The sequence below is a fragment of the Haliotis rubra genome, unplaced genomic scaffold (assembly GCF_003918875.1).
Source record: "Haliotis rubra isolate DU_JTF1 unplaced genomic scaffold, ASM391887v1 Scf511, whole genome shotgun sequence".
NCBI lineage: Eukaryota > Metazoa > Mollusca > Gastropoda > Lepetellida > Haliotidae > Haliotis > Haliotis rubra.
Window position 1 is genome coordinate 40001 of NW_025767204.1, and position 27903 is coordinate 67903.

Genomic DNA, 27903 nt, shown 5'->3' on the forward strand with positions numbered 1-27903 from the left:
ATCAAATCTGGTGACACTGACGTCTATAGAGTGGAACTCTGACATCTGAGTGAGTTTGGAGCCTTCACCATGGTGATGACAGAGCTGATTCAATTCAATTCTTTTATTCGGTATAAAGGCCAACGGCCCATGTACAACATAATACAAAAATAATCATTACAATGACAGATGGGAATTTCTGAGAAATAGAGCTTCCTTAATAAACTTTGCAACATTTAACAAAATATTTATCTCATTACATGTACATGTTAAAAGACTTTTAAACTTAAACATCGTGAATTACAATAATATCTTGGTATATATTTTGATCTGAGATAGTCATACAATGGACATTTTAGAAGGAAGTGATATTCATCTTCTACACAACCTAACGCACAAAATGTACATATTCTATTACTGCGGGGAATGCCACACCGTCTGCCAATATTAACCATTAAAGGGAGCTCACACATTCGTAATAAACATAAAAGTCTTCTGTATTCTCTTTCTGGGATAGCACACAAATAATATTAAATTGACAAAAGAGATTTGTATTCTTTATAATTACATAATTTACTTGAATCACAAAATTTAGAGTACCAATTTTGTTTGCGGTCTTTAAGTCTTTGTACAAAAGTATTAAGAAACATGTTTTTATCACCCACTTCATGCGTGATCCACACTAAACCAAAGCCATAACTAAATAGTAAGTGTTTAACCTTTGATGCCCGAGTTATACGATTACATTCATCTAATGATTTACATAATAAATAACATTGTTTTGGATATCTAACAGTTGGCATTGCTAACGATTTTAACCAAAATGTAATACATCGTTTATGATCATCAATAAACAGACCATGTCTACAGCATTCACCCAAAGCAGCATCAGTCTTGAGATTCTTTGAGGTTCTGAGGTTATATAACTGCTGGAATCCCCTTACGTCTGTCAAATTGGTCAAGACTCTTCCACATATCATCATACAGGCTTCTGGTAGATCTGCATAGAGACCGGGAGACTTCTGCTGTGCTGGAATAGCCGCGCCTGGTCAAGTTCTTCTTGATATGCTCCATGCGTGCAGATCGAAGACACTCGGGTTCTGATGCTTCTACCTCATGTGAGGATAAGTGAGAAGGTTTGACCAATCTTGAAGTTTTAGAACCGGATTGCCTGCTAGCTGGATGAGTTAGCTGTCCTGGTGATAAATGACTGATTAGACAGTCGAGGGGCCCAGTGGCTAATGGCTCGGATAACTGCCTAACCTCAGTGATTGATGTGAAGTAGCTTCTCTTCTGGAGACCACAGGCCTGGGGTTACATCTGTGTCTTGGCGTGCTCCCCAACCCTGTAGAGACGCATCTACATACAGATGCAGGTTGAAGCTTGGCTCGCCCAGAAGGTTCTTGTGCAGACCTTTGATTTCATCGCCCACCTTTGGTGATACTGTAGTAGGTGATGTGGAAGTTGTGGTCTGAAGTCCTGTCGAACCAGCAGTCAGGCTAGAAACCTCTGGATGGGTCATGGTTGCAGTCTGTCACTCTTCATGAGTCATTGGGGTGACGTTGGGCAGCAATCGTAGGGTGTAATTCAACTGACGTTTGAGTATAACTGCTTGTTGAAGTGCTTTAATGCCGGTGTCTAGACAGAAGGTGCATCAAATTACCCTGTTGTGCAGGAAGCTCACGATAGGCTTGGTTACGCATGTGAATAAGCACGGGCTATGAAATTGCCAAACTGTAGAACCCTCCATTGGTATTTTTTATGGTTGAACAGGAATCGTAGATACTTCCTGGACCCTGGTTGGATTGGCATATGCAGATAGGCATCCCTTATATCTGTGCTTTGCAGAAAGTTGTTCTGTCTTATCATCTGCTTCAGCTGTAGAAGGTGGAGAATTCTGAACTTCTCTGTCTTCAATAAGTAATCATTATTGAACTTCTTAATCTGGACTTTTCTCATCAATTGTTCTTGGGAACCAAGAAAATTGGGGAGCAGAACCCTGGGTCGAGTGCCTCTTAAGGTATAACTTCTATTGCTTCTTTGGATAGAAGTGACTCTATCGCATCTGTGAGTTTGGAATGTAGGGTTTCTACGTAATGTATCTGCGGAAGATAGAGTGGAGCGGTGGCGTTGTGTTCACTGGGATGGCATATAGATTCCTTAAGATTTTTAAGATGAATGTGTCTTCCAGAAGGTCCCACTTTGGCCAATACTGCCTTGTCTACGTAGTAAGGTGAGTCCCGCCGATGCTGAGCATATCTGGACGGAGACAGACTCTTGGTACTTCTGCTGGGTGACCATGGACAAAAGTATATGTTCTTTGTCGGACTGTGGATCTTTGAAGTGTGATATCGTCGCCTTGTTGGTGGATCTGGACATGGCGAGGCCCAGGAAGACTCGTCTGATAATAGTATCAAGCTGATCAAGCCGGGAAGACCCTGCATTCGGGTAGCTAAATTGGTTCTTGAAGTTGATCCAGTTGGTGGTAAGGTGGAGGACGATCCTTCGATGGGGAAGCTATGGGTAACCCGACCGCAATCCAAGTTAGCAGTTATTTTTTATCATCGTAGATTGATGTTGGCCCTTTTTGATGTGAGTCTGACCCTGTTGGCACTAATATGGGAGAATGAAGAGTCACAGGCTTGGTAACGTGCATCCACTGCACATACGCAGCTTGGAATGTGTTGGGGTGAGATGTGTTTTTTTCTATTGAAGGGGAAGACAAGCGGTTGATTTTCCACTACTATGCGCAAATGAGATGAGATCAGCAATTAGCATGAGTCAGGATAAGTGTTTGCACTTAATCAATTGATATTTACCATTAAACAAAAAAACCAATTAAGTATGATTTGTACCGGAAAATATGAATGCTCCCTTGCGAAAGACAATGTGAAGTATGTCCCTTGTTTGCCCTTGAGCCATGAAGTTGGGGAATAATCACATAGATATTGATTGTTAAACATATCCAAGACTTTTGTTTATTGTGTTTTTTATTCTTTTGTCATTTATTATGCTCATTTTCAGTCAATTGTAATCAGATAAATCATGCACACATTTTCTCAAAGAGTTCAATAGTCCAGAAAACTGTCTGCTAGCCGCCATTTTTGGAAGAGGGAGTGTTAATTGTTTCAAAATGTTTTGTATTATTCTAAAATTATGTATTTCTTGTCTTTTCATGAACCTGTAAATCACTATTTATGAAAATTATAGGTGTGTTATGAAACGCAATACTAAAGATCGAAGGGGAAACGCTGAAAATAGTATGTCAAAGTTTATATACTGCGCATGCGCACAAAATACAAAATTTGAGGTGCCTCCATACCTGAAAGTATTTCGGAAATGTTCTTTTATATGATGACCAATTTTGGTGCTTTTATCATCAAATGCACAATTCTTATGAAAAATTTATCTTAGCCGCTCCACTATCATGAATACAGTGTATGACACACAGTCTCGTGGAACATAAAGTGCCACGCTACTGGCATGGCAAGATTCCCCTCATGAATACAGTGTGTGACACACAGTCTCGTGGAAAAAAGAGTGCCATGCAACTGTCATGGCCAGATTTCCTACACCCTGCGTAATACGTGAAACTATTCATATCAGCGTGAAACCCATCCGACTCACTCACTCCTTTTATTGCAGCAAATTGATGTAGGAGATATACGAGAGAGGTTGCAACTCAAGAAGAAACTTAATTGTAAGAGTTTTGACTGGTATATGAAGAATATCTATCCACGTGGTTTGAATCCAAAGTATGCCTCTAAAAAAGGAATGGTAAGACATATTATTTGACAGAAAGTGTAGCATGTAAAGTCTGAACAGATGAGGTTACCCTCAGAGAGTGACTGCGAATCCTCTACTTTTGCGGCAGCTGGATACGTAACTGAGGTCTTCACCAACCAATGCTTGTCGTAAGAGACGACAAACGGGATCGGGTGGTCAGGCTCGCTGACATGGGTGACAAATGTCATTGTATCCATGCTGCGTACATCGATGCGCTTGCTGCTGATCATACTGGTCCATACTCGGTTATTTACAGACCGCCACCATACAGTTGAAAGAACAAACTAAACAAACAAGACGTCAAAATGAGGATTTAAATATACTCAATTCAATTTTGTTTACCACTGATGTTTTAAGTTTTACGGCGTCCAGTGCCTGAATCCTGGGTCTTATAGATATTGCCTAGGAGTCCAATGGCATTTTCTTTAGTTTATAGCAGTTTTAACTATTTGTTAACTATATGTTACAGTCAGATTGTGAAATCAGTCATTTCATGAAATCACTGCAATATACTGAATGTTGTTACACAAAATAACTAAGCTGTTTAGTCAGATTGTGTAATTCAGTCGCTTCTTTCGAGCCTTTTTCATGACTTCTTGTCTGTTTGCTTAATTGGCTTCAAATTTGTTTACTTAACTCTAATCTGATGGGATTAGGGACTGGCTTCAACTTTGATTTCTTAACTCTAATCTAATTAAATTAGGGACTGGCTTCAAATTTGTTTTCAAAAACGCTGCTCACCATTCTGGTATAAACCGCGCACCCTATGCTGCACTGTTGAGGACCACACCCCGCATAGGTCTTAATTCCACCTCCCTGCACAATTTGACTGTAATATATATCTTATCTCATAAAAAATTGTTATTGTGTTTCAGTTAAAAATAGATCTGGTCCTAAAGAACCGTTGTTTAGAAGGCTGGTTCTTGGCGAAATGCTGGTATAGAGCAAATCGGGTAAGTTCTTCAAGGACCTGGCGAAATGCTGGTATAGAGCAGATCGGGTAAGTTCTTCAAGGACCTGACGAAATGCTGGTATAGAGCTGATCGGGTACGTTCTTCAAGGACCTGACGAAATGCTGGTATAGAGCAGATCGGGTAAGTTCGTCAAGGACCTGACGAAATGCTGGTATAGAGCACATCGGGTAAGTTCCTCAACGACCTGAAGAAATGCTTGTAGAGAGCACATCGGGTAAGTTCTTCAAGGACCTGACGAAATGCTGGTATAGAGCTGATCGGGTACGTTCTTCAAGGACCTGACGAAATGCTGGTATAGAGCAGATCGGGTAAGTTCTTCAAGGACCTGACGAAATGCTGGTATAGAGCACATCGGGTAAGTTCTTCAAGGACCTGACGAAATGCTGGTATAGAGCACATCGGGTAAGTTCCTCAACGACCTGACGAAATGCTTGTAGAGAGCACATCGGGTAAGTTCTTCAAGGACCTGACGAAATGCTGGTATAGAGCTGATCGGGTAAGTTCTTCAAGGACCTGACGAAATGCTGGTATAGAGCTGATCGGGTAAGTTCTTCAAGGACCTGACGAAATGCTGGTATAGAGCTGATCGGGTAAGTTCTTCAAGGACCTGACGAAATGCTGGAATAGAGCAAATCGGGTAAGTTCTTCAAGGACCTGACGAAATGCTGGTATAGAGCACATCGGGTAAGTTCTTCAAGGATTGTTACAGATATATCTGTGTATACCCTGACGCACTTACATGGTTAGGGGAGTCAACAAAGGGCTTAGCAAATTGTTGAGAATCGATCCGGTGTCTTTCGTGTGACAACTGCAATCTAGCGTGCAGCTCCGCTTTCATAATGGCAAATCCATTTACGCTAGAGTCGATTGTAAGCGCCAGTGGCCAGCACTCAAACACCAAATTGTACACCTTGTGTGCCATGGTGAATCTCGGACAGTGGCTTGTGCCAAATCTCAACGATGTATTAAATATTTATATTATACATAAATTATGCATCTGAAAACCACTTTTGCTTTTCTTTATTTGCAGAGTATATTGATGATATGTACGATGCTTTAGTCTTAAAGAACTTTGGAGGATTACATCACTGGATATTGCCACGTGATGTAATGGATTACAGTCGTCGGAGCTATAATCACATCGCGTATCTAGTTTATCAATCTTCTCCACAAATAAGGCTAATCGGTGATCTCACTGACAGAAAATATGATTAAAGTTTACTTCTATTTCCAGATTTGGTACTTCATGAAGTCGGGGCAGATCAGGCAGGGTCTAAACTGTGTTGACTTTTCAAAAAGGAAAGTTTCTTTTACCTCCCTGCAGCAACAGCACCAGCCAGATATTCCGATACAGAGAGGTAAAACGTGGACATGCCTTCATGTATCTACAATTCGGGATATTTTGGAGTGTTGTATTGCTGACTCATTTTGCTATTTTTGAATTACATTCATTCAACATTTAAGTTTCAATCAGAATATCTTTTGTAACTTGAAACATACAGGTGTCGGTTTATGCAAAATGGATGGCACGAACATTGAGGCCCTATGTTAATATTTGTGTGTTGTGGGACACTCCGATCCACTCAACGATGATTTGAACATGAGAGCCTCTCTGGTCCACCCTATACTGCAAGAATGAAGTTTAACCACCTTGCGTTTTTCATAGAGCGTTTCCTGTAGACTTGTGATTGGTCGGTTGATTTGTTGTTTAACACCGCACTCAGCAATAGTCCAGCTATATGGCGGAGGTCTGTAAATAATCGAGTCTGGACCAGACAATCCAGTGATCAACAGCATGAACATCGATCTACGCAATTGGGATACGATGACACGTGCCAACCATGTCAGCAAGCCTGACCACCTGGTTCAAAGTAGTGGCCTCTTAGGACAAGCATGGGTTGATGAGGACCACTTCTAACCCGGATCTTCACGGGTCACTAACGCTAATAATCTAGGAAGGTTGTGATAACTACTATACTGTAATGTTTTGCCCATGAGCCTATAATGCTATTACAACGGCCCTGGATATAGCTGGCGTACTGATGACTTGTTGTTAAACATAATTCACTCACTCACTCCTCCTTCCTTGCTGTTGTAGGACCGGTCGCTCCTCCACGTGGCAACAAATACCTGCTTGTCTTTAATAATGCATCAGGGATTAACGTTATCCAACTGCACGGGACAACCAAATCAAAAGTGGACTTGGATAATGGAGTAATGAAAAACCAAGAGCTTTTGAATTAGAGCGAAAGAATTGTGTGAAATATGAAAGTGTGCAAATACATTATTGTTCAATTTTCATTTTGTTACACTTCAAAAATATGTTTGATCTAGTTATCCAATTCAAATTATGTACATTAAATACATGTATATGGATATATTTAAAACAAAAAAATGCGACTCTGATCTTCAGAGGGAATAAAGTTATTTCACATTACGTCATTATCGTTGGTGATAGGGAGAAACATGATTTTAACGTCCCATTGCAGTAGATTTCTAGCCACTGCTGCTAAGCTATGAGCTTGGTGTAATTAATTATTTACAGGGGCGGATCCAGAAGGGGGTCTTGTCCCATGAAAAAAATCCCCGAGGAGCACTTCCCCCTAACCTTTGGACTTCATGATTTATGTGCACCTCTTCTCCCAAATCCTGGGTCTCCCCTGATATATAAACAAGGAATGGTATTAGGCACCCCCTGACACAGCTCCCGATTGACAGAGCCCCGATCTTAACCCCTTGGAGCATATATGGGACATGATTGGTCGTCGTGTGCAACAAAGGGATCACGGACGTGTTGAACACCAATCATGGCAGAAATACAGGGGGTGCTTAATTAAGTTCTTTGCGTAATCTATATACGGTGTAAACAGATGCACCATCACCTCTGGGTATCACCAATGGGTAGATATTGAGCCCATCCTCTGTTATCAAGTGTATCTGTATAATATCTACATCTATGCTGCCTTGTCAAGAATTCATTATTTACATGATTTCTTACTTGAACAATCCTTAACGGAGCTCACATAGCGCCACCTTCTCACGAACCCAATAGTGGTATAGTGAATTGAAGTAGTCATCATCTTTGTATTGTGTTTGTTGTTTACAGCTATTGTCAACAAGCAGTGTCACTAAGGTGACATAATCCCCCGCCACAAATTATCAAATCAAAATTATAAAGTAATGAAAGTTTAAGTTAAATGTCAACAAAAACATGACCAGTCAACCTCTCTTGATATCTTGCTCTTTAGGTGTTCAAACACACACATATTTTCAAGACTGACTTGCTTATTGAAAAACATTCAACGGAAGTCTTGAAAGTCTATGAAGAAAATCCAATGAACCGTTCTTGAAATATCTTGCTGCCAATTCAGGTTAACATGTTGAAATCTTCAAAGTGTCGTCATGACCCTGAAAATTATGTGAAGGTCACCAAAACTGACTGGGCCCTGGGCCCTCCCTAGATGAATTTTGGTGTCAAATATCAAGAAAATCCAGTGCATACTTTTTGCGATATCTTACAGTACAACCAGAAATTATTGAGAATTTACAGATTGTAAATTTTCTATAATTTTAACTCTTTACTCACGTATTAAATGTGAATATTAGCAGAACATAACTCCAGATTCAAAGACAGGTGAAGTATTTTGTCAAGTCACCATGGGCAGCAATGCAGGCTTCAATGCGGCGGGGAATACTACTGATCAAAGAAGTTAGAAAGTCGTGTTCCATGCTGTCCCAATATCGGACCACCTCTTCTTTCATCTAGCGGGGCGGTGGGGTAGTCTAGTGGTTAAAGCGTTGGCTCGTCACGCCGAAGACCCGGGTTCGAATCCCCACATGGGTAAAATAAGTGAAGCCCATTTCTGGTGTCCCCCGCCGTGATATTGCTGGAATATTGCTAAAAGCGGCGTAAAACCAAACTCAGTCAGTCAGTCAGTCTTTCTTTTCAGCAATATTTGTCAGATTTTTCTTATTGACACTTTCCTTCATAAGTCCCCAAAGATTTTCTATTGGATTTAGGTCAGGGCTATAGCTTGGCCAATCTAATAATGTTATATTTTGGGTCCGTAAGCAGGCCTGTGAATGCTTTGAACGATGTTTTGGGTCGTTGTCCTGCTGGAAAATCCAAAAATTTCCATAGAACAAGTGAGTAGATGGAAGTAAATGTCCATCGAGAATATCTGTGTACCGCTCACTGTTCATAGTCCCTTCAAATACACAGAGGGGCGTTGCCCCTAACACAGATATGCCACCCCACACGTTAAATTTCGGACTGTACTTTGGACGCTGATACAAAGGTTTTTCGGTTTGTTTGGTCCAGAATTTCAGTGTATTAGGAAACAGCCACACAGAACTTTCCTCTGAGAAAATCACATTGTCCCAGTTAAAATTTCTATGCTGTAAGCACCAGTTCAACCTTCACTCCTTTTGTTCAGGTTTCATGATCGGTGATGGAATTCCTCGACTTTTCTGCCAACCCCTTGCATGCAGCTCAGTTCTAACTGTCCCCTTACAGACAGCCACAGTCCCTCTATCAACCATATCCAGCCTTCAGTTCTCTAAACTCCTTCGTTTGTTCTTAGAAACAAGAATACCAAGCCGCCTCCTGTCACCGACAGTCAATTTTCTCGGCCTACCTGCACCTCCCTGGTGCTCAATGCCATATCCATTTGCAATATTTTTCAAAACACGATAAACAGTGGACAAAGGGATGCCTGTTCTACTTGAAATCACTTTAGCTGATCTGATGTCCTTGTTATAATACTCTAAAATCAACTTCCTCTTCTCTAAATCATCCATACTGAGGATCACTGATGTCTGCTAGCAAGTAAACAAATGGGGATAACTTTTCACAAATTAATGAAAAAGGATTAACGGAGTTGTCTCTCTTGAATGAAACCAAACACTTGATAGCTGGTCAAGGTTGTTTATACTAGAAATCCAATTAAACAAATTCCTAAAAATTCTCAATAATTTCTGGTCATACTATAACATGCAATTCAACATGCTGAAATCTTCAAACTGTCGGCATGACCTAGAAAATTATGTGAACGTCTTCCCATGATAAAGGGATTTGTATTGAATATGAAGAAAATCCAGTGAACGGTTCTTGAGATAGCTTAACATGCATGTAAAAGGTTAAAGTCCCCTTTGACCTTGAAATGAAGGTCAAAGTCACCAAAAATGACTTGGACCTTTCTTATACGAAATATGAAAAGAATGGAGTTAACGGTTCTTAAGACTATATCCCCCGCTTTGTGCTAAACGCGTGGCGGGGAATAACAACATTCTTGGCACATCATAGTGGAGTGTAGAAGTTATCAACAGCACATGTCCTTGTGAATACATGTTGGAGTGTTTTTCCAAGAGAGCACAGAGTGAAACAATACAAAACATTACTGTGTACAGCAATACCACAGGATACTGGTTTGTTATTGGCATTTACAAATCTATGAGGTTCTGTAAATTTTATTAAAATATTTATACTATTTTCCTCCATTCTTCTATAAGTCAGTGGAATCAGTAAACTAAATGATGGCGTATTTGCTGAAAATGTCTTAAAATTAAACTATATTTTGTTAAAAAAAATAATGTCATGACGAGACCTACCTTTACTCATCTCGTAGGTCTGTTTGTATGCAATATTTATCATCTAAAAAAATATGTACAAAGATTATATCTTCCTCATACCCACTTTCTCCAAGTGCTGCAAAATATTGCAAGACTAGATAATGTACTCAACATGAACCTCAAACACTGGTTTGAAGAAGTTGTCTGGTTGGTAGTTTCACAGAGAGGCCATAAGGACTGCCTACAGTCATCATCATTTGCGTGTTTCATCTGTGTGCTCTGTGAAACACTAAACAATGATAAAATTGACAAATAAACTTTATTTCCAAAATTACTCATGTCATCAAAATATACAAACAATAATATCATATGTACATATATTTCCCAAAATATATATGCCCTGAAAGTATGGACACAAATTATGATATATAACTTCAAAAAGACCTTAAAGATATTTCATCAACACTGATAATATGCATAATTAAACCATAAAAATACAAATGTGGAGTTGCATCAGCAGCGAGAAGACCTTAGGAGTTTTGCTGTGTTCATCTAGCGTCCTTCAATAAACCTCTGGATCATGTCGAAGCCACGAACAGGCTGGTCATAGGGCAGTATATGGCCAGCTCCCCTCACTATCACCTGCAACAGTAGCACATCGGTGTCTGACTCACTATCACCAAAAGCACATCGGTGTCTGACTCACTATCACCAGTAGCACATCAGTGTCTGACTCACTATCACCAGTAGCACATCAGTGTCTGACTCACTATTATAGTAGCACATCGGTGTCTGACTCACTATCACCAGTAGCACATCAGTGTCTGACTCACTATCAGAGTAGCACATCAGTGTCTGACTCACTATCACAGTAGCACATCGGTGTCTGACTCACTATCACCAGTAGCACATCAGTGTCTGACTCACTATTATAGTAGCACATCAGTGTCTGACTCACTATCAGAGTAGCACATCAGTGTCTGACTCACTATCACAGTAGCACATCAGTGTCTGACTCACTATTATAGTAGCACATCGGTGTCTGACTCACTATCACCAGTAGCACATCAGTGTCTGACTCACTATCACCAGTAGCACATCAGTGTCTGACTCACTATCACAGTAGCACATCGGTGTCTGACTCACTATCACCAGTAGCACATCAGTGTCTGACTCACTATCACCAGTAGCACATCAGTGTCTGACTCACTATTATAGTAGCACATCAGTGTCTGACTCACTATCACAGTAGCACACCAGTGTCTGACTCACTATCACCAGTAGCACATCAGTGTCTGACTCACTATCAGAGTAGCACATCAGTGTCTGACTCACTATCAGAGTAGCACATCAGTGTCTGACTCACTATCACCAGTAGCACATCAGTGTCTGACTCACTATCACCAGTAGCACATCAGTGTCTGACTCACTATCACCAGTAGCACATCAATGTCTGACTCACTATCACCAGTAGCACACCAGTGTCTGACTCACTATCACCAGTAGCACATCAGTGTCTGACTCACTATCAGAGTAGCACATCAGTGTCTGACTCACCATCAGAGTAGCACATCAGTGTCTGACTCACTATCACAGTAGCACACCAGTGTCTGACTCACTATCACCAGTAGCACATCAGTGTCTGACTCACTATCACAAGTAGCACACCAGTGTCTGACTCACTATCACCAGTAGTACATCAGTGTCTTTACTCACTATCACCAGTAGCACATCAGTGTCTGACTCACTATCACCAGTAGCACACCAGTGTCTGACTCACTATCACAGTAGTAGATCAGTGTCTGACTCACTATCACCAGTAGCACATCGGTGTCTGCCTCACTATCAGGGAGGGAGGAAAGGAGGATGAACCACAGACAGACTGGATGGGACGATGAACCACACACAGACTGCAGACTGAATGGGAGGATGAACCACAGACAAACTGGATGGGACGATGAACCACACACAGATTGCAGACTGAATGGGAGGATGAACCACAGACAGACTGGATGGGAGGATGAACCACAGACAGACTGGATGGGAGGATGAACCACAAACAGACTGGATGGGAGCATGAACCACAGACAGACTGGACGGGAGGATGAACCACAAACAGACTGGATGGGAGGATGAACCACAGACAGACGGGATGGGAGGATGAACCACAGACAGACTGGACGGGAGGATGAACCACAGACAGACTGGTAGGGAGGATGAACCACAGACAGACTGGTAGGGAGGGTGAACCACAAACAGACTGGTAGGGAGGATGAACCACAGACAGACTGGTACGGAGGATGAACCACAGACAGACTGGATGGGAGGATGAACCACACACAGACTGGATGGGAGGATGAACCACAGACAGACGGGATGGGAGGATGAACCACAGACAGACTGGATGGGAGGATGAACCACACACAGACTGGACGGGAGGATGAACCACAAACAGACTGGTAGGGAGGATGAACCACACACAGACTGGATGGGAGGATGAACCACAGACAGACTGGACGGGAGGATGAACCACAGACAGACTGGTAGGGTGCATGAACCACACACAGACTGGATGGGAGGATGAACCACAGACAGACTGGTAGGGAGGATGAACCACAGACAGACGGGATGGGAGGATGAACCACAGACAGACTGGATGGGAGGATGAACCACAGACAGACTGGATTGGAGGATGAACCACAGACAGACTGGATGGGAGGATGAACCACAGACAGACGGGATGGGAGGATGAACCACAGACAGACTGGATGGGAGGATGAACCACACACAGACTGGATGGGAGGATGAACCACAGACAGACTGGACGGGAGGATGAACCACAAACAGACTGGTAGGGAGGATGAACCACAGACAGACTGGTAGGGAGGATGAACCACAGACAGACGGGATGGGAGGATGAACCACAGACAGACTGGATGGGAGGATGAACCACAAACAGACGGGACGGGAGGATGAACCACAGACAGACTGGTAGGGAGGATGAACCACAGACAGACTGGATGGGAGGATGAACCACAGACAGACTGGTAGGGAGGATGAACCACACACAGACTGGTAGGGAGGATGAACCACACACAGACTGGTAGGGAGGATGAACCACACACAGACAGGTAGGGAGGATGAACCACAAACAGACTGGATGGGAGGATGAACCACAGACAGACTGGATGGGAGGATGAACCACACACAGACTGGATGGGAGGATGAACCACACACAAACTGGTAGGGAGGATGAACCACAGACAGACGGGACGGGAGGATGAACCACAGACAGACTGGATGGGAGGATGAACCACAGACAGACGGGACGGGAGGATGAACCACAGACAGACGGGACGGGAGGATGAACCACAGACAGACTGGACGGGAGGATAAACCAAAGACAGACTGGATGGGAGGATGAACCACAGACAGACTGGATGGGAGGATGAACCACAGAAAGAGTGGATAGGGGTGAACCACACACAGACTGGATGGGAGGATGAACACAGATAGATTGGTAGGGAGGATGAACCACACACAGACAGGTAGGGAGGATGAACCACAGACAGACGGGACGGGAGGATGAACCACAGACAGACTGGATGGGAGGATGAACCACAGACAGACTGGATGGGAGGATGAACCACAGACAGACTGGATGGGAGGATGAACCACAGACAGACTGGTTGGGAGGATGAACAGACACATTGGATGGGAGGATGAACCACAGACAGACTGGACGGGAGGATGAACCACACACAGACTGGATGGGAGGATGAACCACAGACAGACTGGATGGGAGGATGAACCATAAACAGACTGGTAGGGAGGATGAACTACACACAGACTGGTAGGGAGGATGAACCACAGACAGACGGGATGGGAGGATGAACCACAGACAGACTGGACGGGAGGATGAACCACAGACAGACTGGTAGGGAGGATGAACCACACACAGACAGGTAGGGAGGATGAACCACAGACAGACTGGATGGGAGGATGATACACAGACAGACTGGATGGGAGGATGAACCACACACAGACTGGTAGGGAGGATGAACCACAGACAGACTGGATGGGAGGATGAACCACAGACAGACTGGATGGGAGGATGAACCACAGACAGACTGGACGGGAGGATGAACCACAGACAGACTGGTAGGGAGGATGAACCACAGACAGACTGGATGGGAGGATGAACCACAGACAGACTGGATTGGAGGATGAACCACAGACAGACTGGATGGGAGGATGAACCACACACAGACTGGATGGGAGGATGATACACAGACAGACTGGATGGGAGGATGATACACAGACAGACTGGATGGGAGGATGAACCACACACAGACTGGACGGGAGGATGAACCACAGACAGACTGGATGGGAGGATGAACCACACACAGACTGGACGGGAGGATGAACCACAGACAGACTGGACGGGAGGATGAACCACAGACAGACTGGATGGGAGGATGAACCACACACAGACTGGATGGGAGGATGAACCACACACAGACGGGACGGGAGGATGAACCACAGACAGACTGGATGGGAGGATGAACCACAGACAGACTGGATGGGAGGATGAACCACACACAGACGGGACAGAAGGATGAACCACAGACAGACTGGATGGGAGGATGAACCACAGACAGACTGGACGGGAGGATCAACCACAGACAGACTGGATGGGAGGATGAACCACAGACAGACTGGATGAGAGGATGAACAGACACATTGGATGTGAGGATGAACCACAGAAAGAGTGGATAGGGGTGAACCACACACAGACTGGATGGGAGGATGAACCACAGATAGATTGGTAGGGAGGATGAACCACACACAGACAGGTAGGGAGGATGAACCACAGACAGACGGGACGGGAGGATGAACCACAGACAGACTGGATGGGAGGATGAACCACAGACAGACTGGATGGGAGGATGAACCACAGACAGACTGGACGGGAGGATGAACCACAGACAGACTGGACGGGAGGATGAACCACAGACAGACTTGAAGGAAGGATGAACCACAAACAGACTGGATGGGAGGATGAACCACACACAGACTGGATGGGAGGATGAACCACAGACAGACTGGATGGGAGGATGAACCACAAACAGACTGGATGGGAGGATGAACCACAGACAGACTGGTTGGGAGGATGAACAGACACATTGGATGGGAGGATGAACCACAGACAGATGGGATGGGAGGATGAACCACAGACAGACTGGACGGGAAGATGAACAGACACATTGGATGGGAGGATGAACCACAGACAGACTGGATTGGAGGATGAACCGCAGACAGATTACATGAGAGACTGAATCATATATGACTCTACCTAATAATACCAAGTGATAATTGTGAACATATTGTGAAGTGTAGTACCTGATAAAAGTTCCCCACTTGTCGCACATATCCTGCCACTTCTGTATCATTGGGGTTAACCTTCCAGATGAGTTTTGGTGCCTTCTTGTATTCTTCAAGACCTTTCCATGGGACAGTCTGGAGCCAAGCCTCTGTCAGTGGAACAGCAATTATGATGTCCAGTTGTCCGTTGTAGATGAGCACCTGGTCACAGATTGGTGTCACTGATAACTACATGGCAGGATTTAGCACACATACACCTGGAAAAGTATCAAGGACCACCAAAATTTCCATGAGCTAATCAATTAACCTGATGTCTATTGCCAAATGCATTTGAGATAGTAACTATTTGAGTTTACCAGTCATCCATCATGCAGAATCAATGACATTTACTCTATATTGCTGCCATTACGCTGCAAGATGTTGTATTTACAAAAAACAAAGCATAAGTTACTATCATCACCAAAACCATACTGAACTGGTTCTCACCAGTCTATATCAAGAGCATTTTAAACCAAAGTTAGTACAACCAGAGACGCAGTTATCATCAATACTTGGTGTAACCATCCTGCACATGAATATACCTCACCATTCTGCAAATCAGATGCTGTTCTTGTTAACTTGAGATGTTGAGATGAGTTATTCTAGCCCATTCTGACCATTCTTTATATCAAAGGTGACAGCCTACACTTATCCACAGGTGTATTTGATTATAAAGTCTGAACTTGTTGCTACGCAAAGAATGGATTCTGACAAACGAATTCCAGAACAGCACATGATCTGTGAGGGCAAACATAATCATCTACGAAGACATGTCTGGTGGCCAATGTACACTAGTGAAATGGGAGGTAACTGCTGTCTCCATGATATCGTGCTGATACCCAGATGAGTTGAGGTTACCCTGCACTGTCATCAAGTTGGTTTACAATTCACTGAAACACATTCCCATACAATTACTGATCCCTGAGCAAATGTCCATGTCTGTAGAATGTTTCCTGCCTCCAGTGTGTAATAGCATCAGACTTACATCAGAAAGATGAACTCTCAGCATGACACAACATTTCAATTCAGACATGATTATTATATACTCAGCAGCAAAAAAAACCCATCAGTATGAATTCAAAACTAGATAGGCGCTGTAATCAAATCATTACAGAAATTGACATAATAAGTGCATCAAAAACTTTTTTGTGTGTACAATATCTTGACATATCAATGAATAACTTAGTATCTACTGTGACGACTACGGCGGCAATAACTGCAGCAATCGAGTGCCCCAATCGATTGATGAAGCCAACTGGCACCTGAAATCACACTCTCAGAAAAGCCTGGCACAATATATCGGCTGTGTTCGGCCTTGGTATGACATTATTCAGTCTCCTCTGAATTTCATCAAAAAGATGTTCAATTAGGTTTAAAGGGCTGGCCACTGCATAATGTTGACACCGTTCTGCTGTAGGAAGTCCCGTGTAGCTCTAGCAGTATGGGCCCAGGCGTTATCATGCTGCAAAATGTTGTTCCGGTGACGTGCAAAATGTGGTATGGTGTGCGGTCTGAGAGCTTGGTCAATGTAGCGCACCACTGTGATGCCGCCTCCTCCCCCCTGGACCAAGGTTCTGGAACACCACAGGACCCACTCTCTGGTTCAGGCCTATCCACCCCATACCATGATGATTGCACCTCCCCATGAGTCTCTTTGGTCTGAGTAACGCTGAAAACACGTCATCGCCATACTCTTGTTCTGCCATCTGCAGTTGATACGCAGTACTGACTCTGATCTGTGAACAGAACAGTTCTCCATTGCCTGTATCACCAGTTTTGGTGTTGCAGGGCAAACTGTAGACGTTCACCCCGATGACGAGGGGTGAGGATAGGCCCATGGTAAGGTCTACGGCAATGGAGGTTCCCGCTGTTAAGACTTCGGTGTACTGTATCGGTACTGATTGGTCTTCCGTGTGTTCCCACTGTCTGGCGTGCTGTTTCGGCTGCCTGCATGAAGGGGATTCTGTACATGCTGTCGCACAACATGGTCTTGTCATCTTGAGGTAACCCTTGGTCTGCCAGTAGGGGGGTGATCATTTGTGGTGTTGGTGGCCCAGAAACGTTGCTGCAGCCTGTAGATGGTCCCAACTTTGACCTGGCAGTGATTGGCAACAGCTTGTGGAGTGTGGCCAGCTTCAAGTCTTCCTAGCGCCTGGTTCCTCTGAGCTGTCATGAGTCGTGGCATCCTGCTGATGTTGTAATGTGAATGTTTCAACCAGGTTGGGGGTGCATTTTACAGGGCTGGTCCTTGTGAACAGCACGTGCAGCATGAGTTGCATGAAAAACATGGAGAACACCATACCATCTCCGAGGTCAGGTTGCATCATGGAGACCATTTCCTGAGTTCAATTCTGAGTTTGGGAAGGAATGTCTTTGCTCAGGTAAAGTTGATGTTGTCAAAAATATACAATCAAAACATTCAATGAAAATTCCAAACTAACGTTTCTTTTGCTGCTTAGTATATTATATGCCACATTTCTATAGCACCCTATTTGAACTACTTCTAGATAACTCTAAGGCGCTTCACAAGTTGTTTTTGTCTCAATCATTAGATGTCAATCTCAAACGGCACATCGTATTATCCATCTCAACTCCCTGGGGAACATACAACTCTTGCAGACACTGGACGTACAGAGTTAATGTGGCTTTCCCATCCTTACGAGGTTATCATGGAATAATTATTCATACAAAATTCATTATTAATTATAACCAGTACAAGCGATATATTAGGATTCAGATATTAGGAAAATATTAATATAGAATATTAGCTTCATCATGTATCAGTAATAGCTTAGAGGAAGACTCCAGTCAAAAGTAGCAAAACTCATCTCACAAACCTACTATTGAAAAAGGTGTAAATTACGGCTGCACAATTTCATAGATGTTCAAGATAAAATCCTAGCCTAAGGTATCAAGGACTCAAGCTGTTAGACAAACCTTTCAGTAAGACAAAGTTATGTCTAGACGGATTAATAAACTGTTTTGATAAAGTAAACATGTCATCATCTATTAGAGTTGTGACGATACGCCTATGCCACGATACCATACGTATCACGATACTAGTAGTCCGATACATGCGATACGATGCGTATCACGTATCACTTGTTAGTTCACGACTCAGTTGTCAGCAGGTCTTGTGCCTTTGATCGCCATCTGTTGCGATGTTCGGATGGTGATTCTTCAAATGTGTAAGCATATTTGTCGTGTTGGCATTATAGCCAGAAATTGTCCCACACAGCGAACAGTACACTTTACCTTTGTCTTTAGAAATAAGGAAGTGTTTCCACACTTGTCTGAAGGTGACAGCTCAGTCACAGCTTCCACACCATCGCCATTTTCTTGGCTTGTTAATACCGTGAGAGTTGGCGCTGCATAGCAACTTCGAACATGGCCGGCCCCATGTCGCTGACGACTTGTTTATCATTTTGAATTTATTGGCTACATTTTTTCAGGTAAAGTTTTAGGGTTACCTTTTAGGTTTATACGTATCGTATTGAATTGATACACGAGAATCGCATCGATATATCGTATCGTGCAGCTCTAGAATCGCGATTATTTGCGTATCGATTAATCGTCACAACTCTAACATCTATATTTCAATAACTTTAAACAAACACCAATTTAGGGTCATTAAGACATGGCCCAGAATAAACGCATCTATTGTGTTCCAAGCTCCTATAATTGACACATCAAAGTAGGCTCGTTAAGATCTAGCCAAGGGTAAGCATCCAAGCATCCAGTAACAGTGCCAACGAGATTAGTGCCGGTTGAAATAGGATTAACAGGATTAAGTACCCCCCCTGTCTGGTCATTGAAGTTGTTTCTGTAGGACACACCCCATCTTGTATATTCTGTATTTCATTGGTTAATGTAGGACACACCCCCATTTTGTATATTCTGTATTTCATTGGTTAATGTAGGACACACCCCATTTTGTATATTCTGTATTTCATTGGTTAATGTAGGGCACAACCCCCATTTTGTATATTCTGTATTTCATTGGTTAATGTAGGGCACACCCCCATTTTGTATATTCTGTATTTCATTGGTTAATGTAGGGCACACCCCATCTTGTATATTCTGTATCTCATTGGTTAATGTAGGGCACACCCCATTTAGTATATTCTGTATTTCATTGGTTAATGTAGGGCACACCCCATTTTGTATATTCTGTATTTCATTGGTTAATGTAGGGCACACACCCATTTTGTATATTCTGTATTTCATTGGTTAATGTAGGGTTAATGTACACACCCATTTTGTATATTCTGTATTTCATTGGTTAATGTAGGGACACACACCCATCTTTGTATATTCTGTATTTCATTGGTTAATGTAGGCACACACACCCATCTTGTATATTCTGTATTTCATTGGTTAATGTAGGGCACACCCCATTTTGTATATTCTGTATTTCATTGGTTAATGTAGGGCACACACCCCATTTTGTATATTCTGTATTTCATTGGTTAATGTAGGGCACACACCCATTTTGTATATTCTGTATTTCATTGGTTAATGTAGGACACACACCCATCTTGTATATTCTGTATTTCATTGGTTAATGTAGGACACACCCCATTTTGTATATTCTGTATTTCATTGGTTAATGTAGGACACACCCATTTTGTATATTCTGTATTTCATTGGTTAATGTAGGGCACACCCCATTTTGTATATTCTGTATTTCATTGGTTAATGTAGGACACACCCCATTTTGTATATTCTGTATTTCATTGGTTAATGTAGGGCACACCCCATTTTGTATATTCTGTATTTCATTGGTTAATGTAGGGGGACACACCCATTTTGTATATTCTGTATTTCATTGGTTAATGTAGGGCACACACCCATTTTGTATATTCTGTATTTCATTGGTTAATGTAGGACACACACCCATTTTGTATATTCTAGGGCACAACCCATTTTGTATTTCATTGGTTAATGTAGGACACACCCCATTTTGTATATTCTGTATTTCATTGGTTAATGTAGGACACACCCCATTTTGTATATTCTGTATTTCATTGGTTAATGTAGGGCACACCCCATTTTGTATATTCTGTATTTCATTGGTTAATGTAGGACACACCCCATTTTGTATATTCTGTATTTCATTGGTTAATGTAGGGCACACCCCATTTTGTATATTCTGTATTTCATTGGTTAATGTAGGGCACACCCATTTTGTATATTCTGTATTTCATTGGTTAATGTAGGGCACACCCATTTTTTCAGTCAACCAATCGTAATCTCTTTATTGTTTTAATTGTAGATAAATAGTTTGAAAACCAAATTTTTGTCAGTAGGGTTTAGACTCCCAACACAGGTCAGCTCTAGCCCTCAGCCCAGAGGCCACCCCATGTTATTCCAATCTTGTAAATAAAATTGTGATTAGCTTCTTGTGACTTCGGACTCTTTGCTGAGTTAATTCCCCCAAGCAGACCAGCACGCCAGTTAGATAAAGGGTTTCACCGGAACCCTCACTTGGACCCAAGACCCCTATCATAACAAGGTACCCATTCACAGCTGGGTGGACTGGGACACATAGTCACAGTACTTTGTCCAAGTTTAATGCACGGTGCTGTACCCGCAACGAGGTGTTTGGATGTGTTCATGTGGCCACCATCTGACCATTTACCAACAGATTTGTGGGTTCTTTTAAGTGCACAGGTTTGTGTACTGTACAACAGTGACAACACTGAAAGAGTCTGCACACAAAGTTGACTCCAAGGTATTTACACCCGGTCACAGCTGGGCTCGATCCCGGGAACTCAAGCTTGCTGGATCACAACCCTGGCACCTTAGCCAGCTCGGCCACCACGCTCCGATTACACAACATCAAACCAGTCAGATCAGCTGACCAGAAAGTTGTCTGGTTAACTTATTGTAAGACTGCTTCCAGATATTTGGAAGGTCAAGAATACACATGGCCGAACTCCTTCATATTGCAGTAAGAAAATGATGAAAAAGCAATATTATTCACACTGACGACAGACGATGAACAATATATACTCTTAGCCTAATCCCTAGCAGATCCTAGACTGTAAGGGAACAAAACACCAACCTTATAGTTATCCATCAGTGTTGCTATCCATGGCTTGACTGACTGCATGACATCATTCATGAGATGCTTCTCCACAGCATTGCCATCATTGTAGGTAAGGTTACCTACATGTATCGCTCTACGAACATCTGGTCGTGCCAGGTACGGGCCGTAGTAGTTGAAGGAGGCAGGCTCCTTGAGAAAGTCGAAGATTATGGGATAGTTTCAAGGTAAGAATTACACTTTCATAGGAAGAAATTAAAAAGTTATGAGTAAAGACATTTATATTTGATATTTATATCAAATTTATTTTCCAAAAACGAAAACACAGGTGATTAGTATTACATCAAGCTGATTATCCTTTTTTCTTCATCAAAGCTTCACAACAGATTTTGTCATTGTGAGAATGATAAACACACTAAAATCCATGTATGATTCTTGCTGTGCTTTGCCCCTGAACATGGAACTACATATTATGCATGTATAATGCAGATCAATGACACTTCTACTGTGTGTATATTACTGTTCAATGTGGGGACCAATGGTCAAGCCCTTCTACTGTGTGTATATTACTGTTCAATGTGGGGACCAATGGCCAAGCACTTCTACTGTGTGTATATTACTGTTCAATGTGGGGAACAATGGTCAAGCACTTCTACTGTGTGTATATTACTGTTCAATGTGGGGACCAATGGTCAAGCACTTCCACTGTGTGTATATTACTGTTCAATGTGGGGAACAATGGTCAAGCACTTCTAATGTGTGTATATTACTGTTCAATGTGGGGAACAATGGTCAAGCACCTCTACTGTATGTATATTACTGTTCAATGTGGGGACCAATGGTCAAGCATTTCTACTGTGTATATATTACTGTTCAATGTGGGGAACAATGGTCAAGCACTTCTACTGTGTGTATATTACTGTTCAATGTGGGGACCAATGGTCAAGCACTTCTACTGTGTGTATATTACTGTTCAATGTGGGGAACAATGGTCAAGCACTTCTACTGTGTGTATATTACTGTTCAATGTGGGGAAAGATGGTCAAGCACTTCTACTGTGTGTATATTACTGTTCAATGTGGGGAACAATGGTCAAGCACTTCCACTGTGTGTATATAACTGTTCAATGTGGGGAACAACAGTCAAGCACTTCCACTGTGTGTATATTACTGTTCAATGTGGGGACAATGGTCAAGCACTCCTATTGTGTGTATATTACTGTTCAATGTGGGGAACAATCGTCAAAGCACTTCCACTGTGTGTATATTACTGTTCAATGAGGGGAACAATGGTCAAGCACTTCCACTGTGTGTATATTACTGTTCAATGTGGGGAACAATGGTCAAGCACTTCTACTGTGTGTATATTACTGTTCAAAGAGCGGAACAATGGTCAAGCACTTCCACTGTGTGTATATTACTGTTCAATGTGGGGACCAATGGTCAAGCACTTCTACTGTGTGTATATTACTGTTCAATGTGGGGACCAATGGTCAAGCACTTCCACTGTGTGTATATTACTGTTCAATGTGGGGAACAATGGTCAAGCACTTCTACTGTGTGTATATTACTGTTCAATGTGGGGAACAATGGTCAAGCACCTCTACTGTAGTATATTACTGTTCAATGTGGGGACCAATGGTCAAGCACTTCTACTGTGTGTATATATTACTGTTCAATGTGGGGAACAATGGTCAAGCACTTCTACTGTGTGTATATTACTGTTCAATGTGGGGACCAATGGTCAAGCACTTCTACTGTGTGTATATTACTGTTCAATGTGGGGAACAATGGTCAAGCACTTCTACTGTGTGTATATTACTGTTCAATGTGGGGAAAGATGGTCAAGCACTTCTACTGTGTGTATATTACTGTTCAATGTGGGGAACAATGGTCAAGCACTTCCACTGTGTGTATATAACTGTTCAATGTGGGGAACAACAGTCAAGCACTTCCACTGTGTGTATATTACTGTTCAATGTGGGGACAATGGTCAAGCACTCCTATTGTGTGTATATTACTGTTCAATGTGGGGAACAATCGTCAAAGCACTTCCACTGTGTGTATATTACTGTTCAATGAGGGGAACAATGGTCAAGCACTTCCACTGTGTGTATATTACTGTTCAATGTGGGGAACAATGGTCAAGCACTTCTACTGTGTGTATATTACTGTTCAAAGAGCGGAACAATGGTCAAGCACTTCCACTGTGTGTATATTACTGTTCAATGTGGGGACCAATGGTCAAGCACTTCTACTGTGTGTATATTACTGTTCAATGTGGGGACCAATGGTCAAGCACTTCCACTGTGTGTATATTACTGTTCAATGTGGGGAACAATGGTCAAGCACTTCTACTGTGTGTATATTACTGTTCAATGTGGGGAACAATGGTCAAGCACTTCTACTGTGTGTATATTACTGTTCAATGTGGGGACCAATGGTCAAGCACTTCTACTGTGTGTATATTACTGTTCAATGTGGGGACCAATGGTCAAGCACTTCTACTGTGTGTATATTACTGTTCAATGTGGGGAACAATGGTCAAGCACTTCTACTGTGTGTATATTACTGTTCAATGTGGGGAAAGATGGTCAAGCACTTCTACTGTGTGTATATTACTGTTCAATGTGGGGAACAATGGTCAAGCACTTCCACTGTGTGTATATTACTGTTCAATGTGGGGAACAACAGTCAAGCACTTCCACTGTGTGTATATTACTGTTCAATGTGGGGACAATGGTCAAGCACTCCTATTGTGTGTATATTACTGTTCAATGTGGGGAACAATCGTCAAAGCACTTCCACTGTGTGTATATTACTGTTCAATGTGGGGAACAATGGTCAAGCACTTCCACTGTGTGTATATTACTGTTCAATGTGGGGAACAATGGTCAAGCACTTCTACTGTGTGTATATTACTGTTCAAAGCGGAACAATGGTCAAGCACTTCCACTGTGTGTATATTACTGTTCAATGTGGGGACCAATGGTCAAGCACTTCTACTGTGTGTATATTACTGTTCAATGTGGGGAACCAATGGTCAAGCACTTCCACTGTGTGTATATTACTGTTCAATGTGGGGAACAATGGTCAAGCACTTCTACTGTGTGTATATTACTGTTCAATGTGGGGAACAATGGTCAAGCACTTCTACTGTGTGTATATTACTGTTCAATGTGGGGAACAATGGTCAAGCACTTCTACTGTGTGTATATTACTGTTCAATGTGGGGAACAATGGTCAAGCACTTCTACTGTGTATATATTACTGTTCAATGTGGGGAACAATGGTCAAGCACTTCTACTGTGTGTATATTACTGTTCAATGTGGGGAACAATGGTCAAGCACTTCTACTGTGTGTATATTACTGTTCAATGTGGGGACCAATGGTCAAGCACTCCTCTGTGTGTATATTACTGTTCAATGTGGGGAACAATGGTCAAGCACTTCTACTGTGTGTATATTACTGTTCAATGTGGGGAACAATGGTCAAGCACTTCTACTGTGTGTTTATTACTGTTCAATGTGGGGAACAATGGTCAAGCACTTCCACTGTGTGTATATTACTGTTCAATGTGGGGAACAATGGTCAAGCACTTCCACTGTGTGTATATTACTGTTCAATGTGGGGACAATGGTCAAGCACTCCTATTGTGTGTATATTACTGTTCAATGTGGGGAACAATCGTCAAAGCACTTCCACTGTGTGTATATTACTGTTCAATGTGGGGAAAGATGGTCAACTTCCACTGTGTGTATATTACTGTTCTGAACAATTCAAGCACAATATGTGTGTATATTACTGTGGGGAACAATGGTCAAGCACTTCCACTGTGTGTATATTACTGTTCAATGTGGGGAACAATGGTCAAGCACTTCTACTGTGTGTATATTACTGTTCAATGTGGGGAACAATAGTCAAGCACTTCTACCGTGTGTATATTACTGTTCAATGTGGGGAAAGATGGTCAAGCAATTCCGCTGTGTGTATATTACTGTTCAATGTGGGGAACAATGGTCAAGCACTACCATCGTGTATATTACTGTTCAATGTGGGGAACAATGGTCAAGCATTTCCACTGTGTGTATATCACTGTTCAATGTGGGGAACAATGGTCAAGCACTTCCACTGTGTGTATATTACTGTTCAATGTGGGGACAATGGTCAAGCACTCCTATTGTGTGTATATTACTGTTCAATGTGGGGAACAATCGTCAAAGCACTTCCACTGTGTGTATATTACTGTTCAATGTTGGGAACAATGGTCAAGCAACTGTATGTATATTACTGTTCAATGTGGGGAACAATGGTCAAGCACTTCCACTGTGTGTATATTACTGTTCAATGTGGGGACAATGGTCAAGCACACTCCACTGTGTGTATATTACTGTTCAATGTGGGGAACAATAGTCAAAGCACTTCTACTGTGTGTATATTACTGATCAATGTGGGGAACAATAGTCAAGCCCTTCTCATGTGTGTATATTACTGTTCAATGTGGGGAACAATGGTCAAGCACTTCCACTGTGTGTATATTACTGTTCAATGTGGGGAACAATGGTCAAGCACTTCTACTGTGTGTATATTACTGTTCAAAGAGGGGAACAATGGTCAAGCACTTCCACTGTGTGTATATTACTGTTCAATGTGGGGACCAATGGTCAAGCACTTCTACTGTGTGTATATTACTGTTCAATGTGGGGACCAATGGTCAAGCACTTCCACTGTGTGTATATTACTGTTCAATGTGGGGACCAATGGTCAAGCACTTCTACTGTGTGTATATTAGTGTTCAATGTGGGGAACAATGGTCAAGCACTACCACTGTGTGTATATTACTGTTCAATGTGGGGACAATGGTCAAGCACTTCTACTGGGTGTATATTACTGTTCAATGTGGGGAACAATGGTCAAGCACTTCTACTGTGTGTATATTACTGTTCAATGTGGGGAACAATGGTCAAGCACTTCTACTGTGTATATATTACTGTTCAATGTGGGGAACAATGGTCAAGCACTTCTACTGTGTGTATATTACTGTTCAATGTGGGGACCAATGGTCAAGCACTTCTACTGTGTGTATATTACTGTTCAATGTGGGGACCAATGGTCAAGCACTTCTGTGTGTATATTACTGTTCAATGTGGGGAACAATGGTCAAGCACTTCTACTGTGTGTATATTACTGTTCAATGTGGGGAAAGATGGTCAAGCACTTCTACTGTGTGTATATTACTGTTCAATGTGGGGAACAATGGTCAAGCACTTCCACTGTGTGTATATTACTGTTCAATGTGGGGAACAACGGTCAAGCACTTCCACTGTGTGTATATTACTGTTCAATGTGGGGACAATGGTCAAGCACTCCTATTGTGTGTATATTACTGTTCAATGTGGGGAACAATCGTCAAAGCACTTCCACTGTGTGTATATTACTGTTCAATGTGGGGAACAATGGTCAAGCACTTCTACTGTGTGTATATTACTGTTCAATGTGGGGAACAATAGTCAAGCACTTCTACCGTGTGTATATTACTGTTTAATGTGGGGAAAGATGGTCAAGCAATTCCGCTGTGTGTATATTACTGTTCAATGTGGGGAACAATGGTCAAGCACTACCATCGTGTATATTACTGTACAATGTGGGGAACAATGGTCAAGCACTTCTTCTGTGTGTATATTACTGTTCAATGTGGGGAACAATGGTCAACCAAATCGCTGTGTGTATATTACTGTTCAATGTGGAGAACAATAGTCAAGCACTTCCACTATGTGTGTATATTACTGTTCAATGTGGGGAACAATGGTCAAGCACTTCTACTGTTTGTATATTACTGTTCAATGTGGAGACCAATGGTCAAGCACTTCTACTGTATGTATATTACTGTTCAATGTGGGGAACAGTGGTCAAGCACTTCTACTGTGTGTATATTACTGTTCAATGTGAGGAACAAAGGTCAAGCACTTCCACTGTGTGTATATTACTGTTCAATGTGGGGAACAATGGTCAAGCACTTTTGTATGTTTATTACTGTTCAATGTGGGAAACAATGGTCAAGCACTTCCACTGTGTGTATATTACTGTTCAATGTGGGGAACAATAGTCAAGCACTTCTAC

General features: G+C 42.3%; 2 protein-coding genes and 1 long non-coding RNA gene across 7 annotated transcripts in view; 2 read left to right on the plus strand and 1 right to left on the minus strand.

The window, feature by feature from the left end:
• LOC124292280 (polypeptide N-acetylgalactosaminyltransferase 5-like) overlaps positions 1-3774 on the plus strand; it is a 28691-nt gene extending 24917 nt beyond the window's left edge. The window contains 1 exon segment of the mRNA XM_046729341.1: positions 3625-3774. Within this exon segment, the coding sequence (XP_046585297.1) occupies positions 3625-3774 (150 nt within the window).
• Positions 3775-4640: 866 nt separating this feature from the next.
• On the plus strand, positions 4641-7065 carry LOC124292284. The gene is made up of 3 exons (XR_006902404.1): positions 4641-4718; positions 5974-6097; positions 6838-7065. It is a non-coding gene; the product is annotated as an uncharacterized LOC124292284 (long non-coding RNA).
• A 3545-nt stretch (positions 7066-10610) lies between these two features.
• The window catches only part of LOC124292281 (probable serine carboxypeptidase CPVL), a 100381-nt gene continuing 83088 nt past the window's right edge, over positions 10611-27903 (minus strand). For 3 of the 5 annotated variants that reach the window (XM_046729342.1, XM_046729345.1, XM_046729344.1), the window contains exons 11-13: positions 21802-21975; positions 15714-15896; positions 10611-10952 (exon numbers count right to left, since the gene is read on the minus strand). In XM_046729342.1, coding sequence (XP_046585298.1) covers positions 10863-10952; positions 15714-15896; positions 21802-21975 — 447 coding nt within the window. In that variant the 3' untranslated portion in view covers positions 10611-10862. The remainder of the gene's footprint in view (positions 10953-15713; positions 15897-21801; positions 21976-27903) is intronic. The other 2 variants (XM_046729346.1, XM_046729347.1) reach the window with 1 other exon arrangement.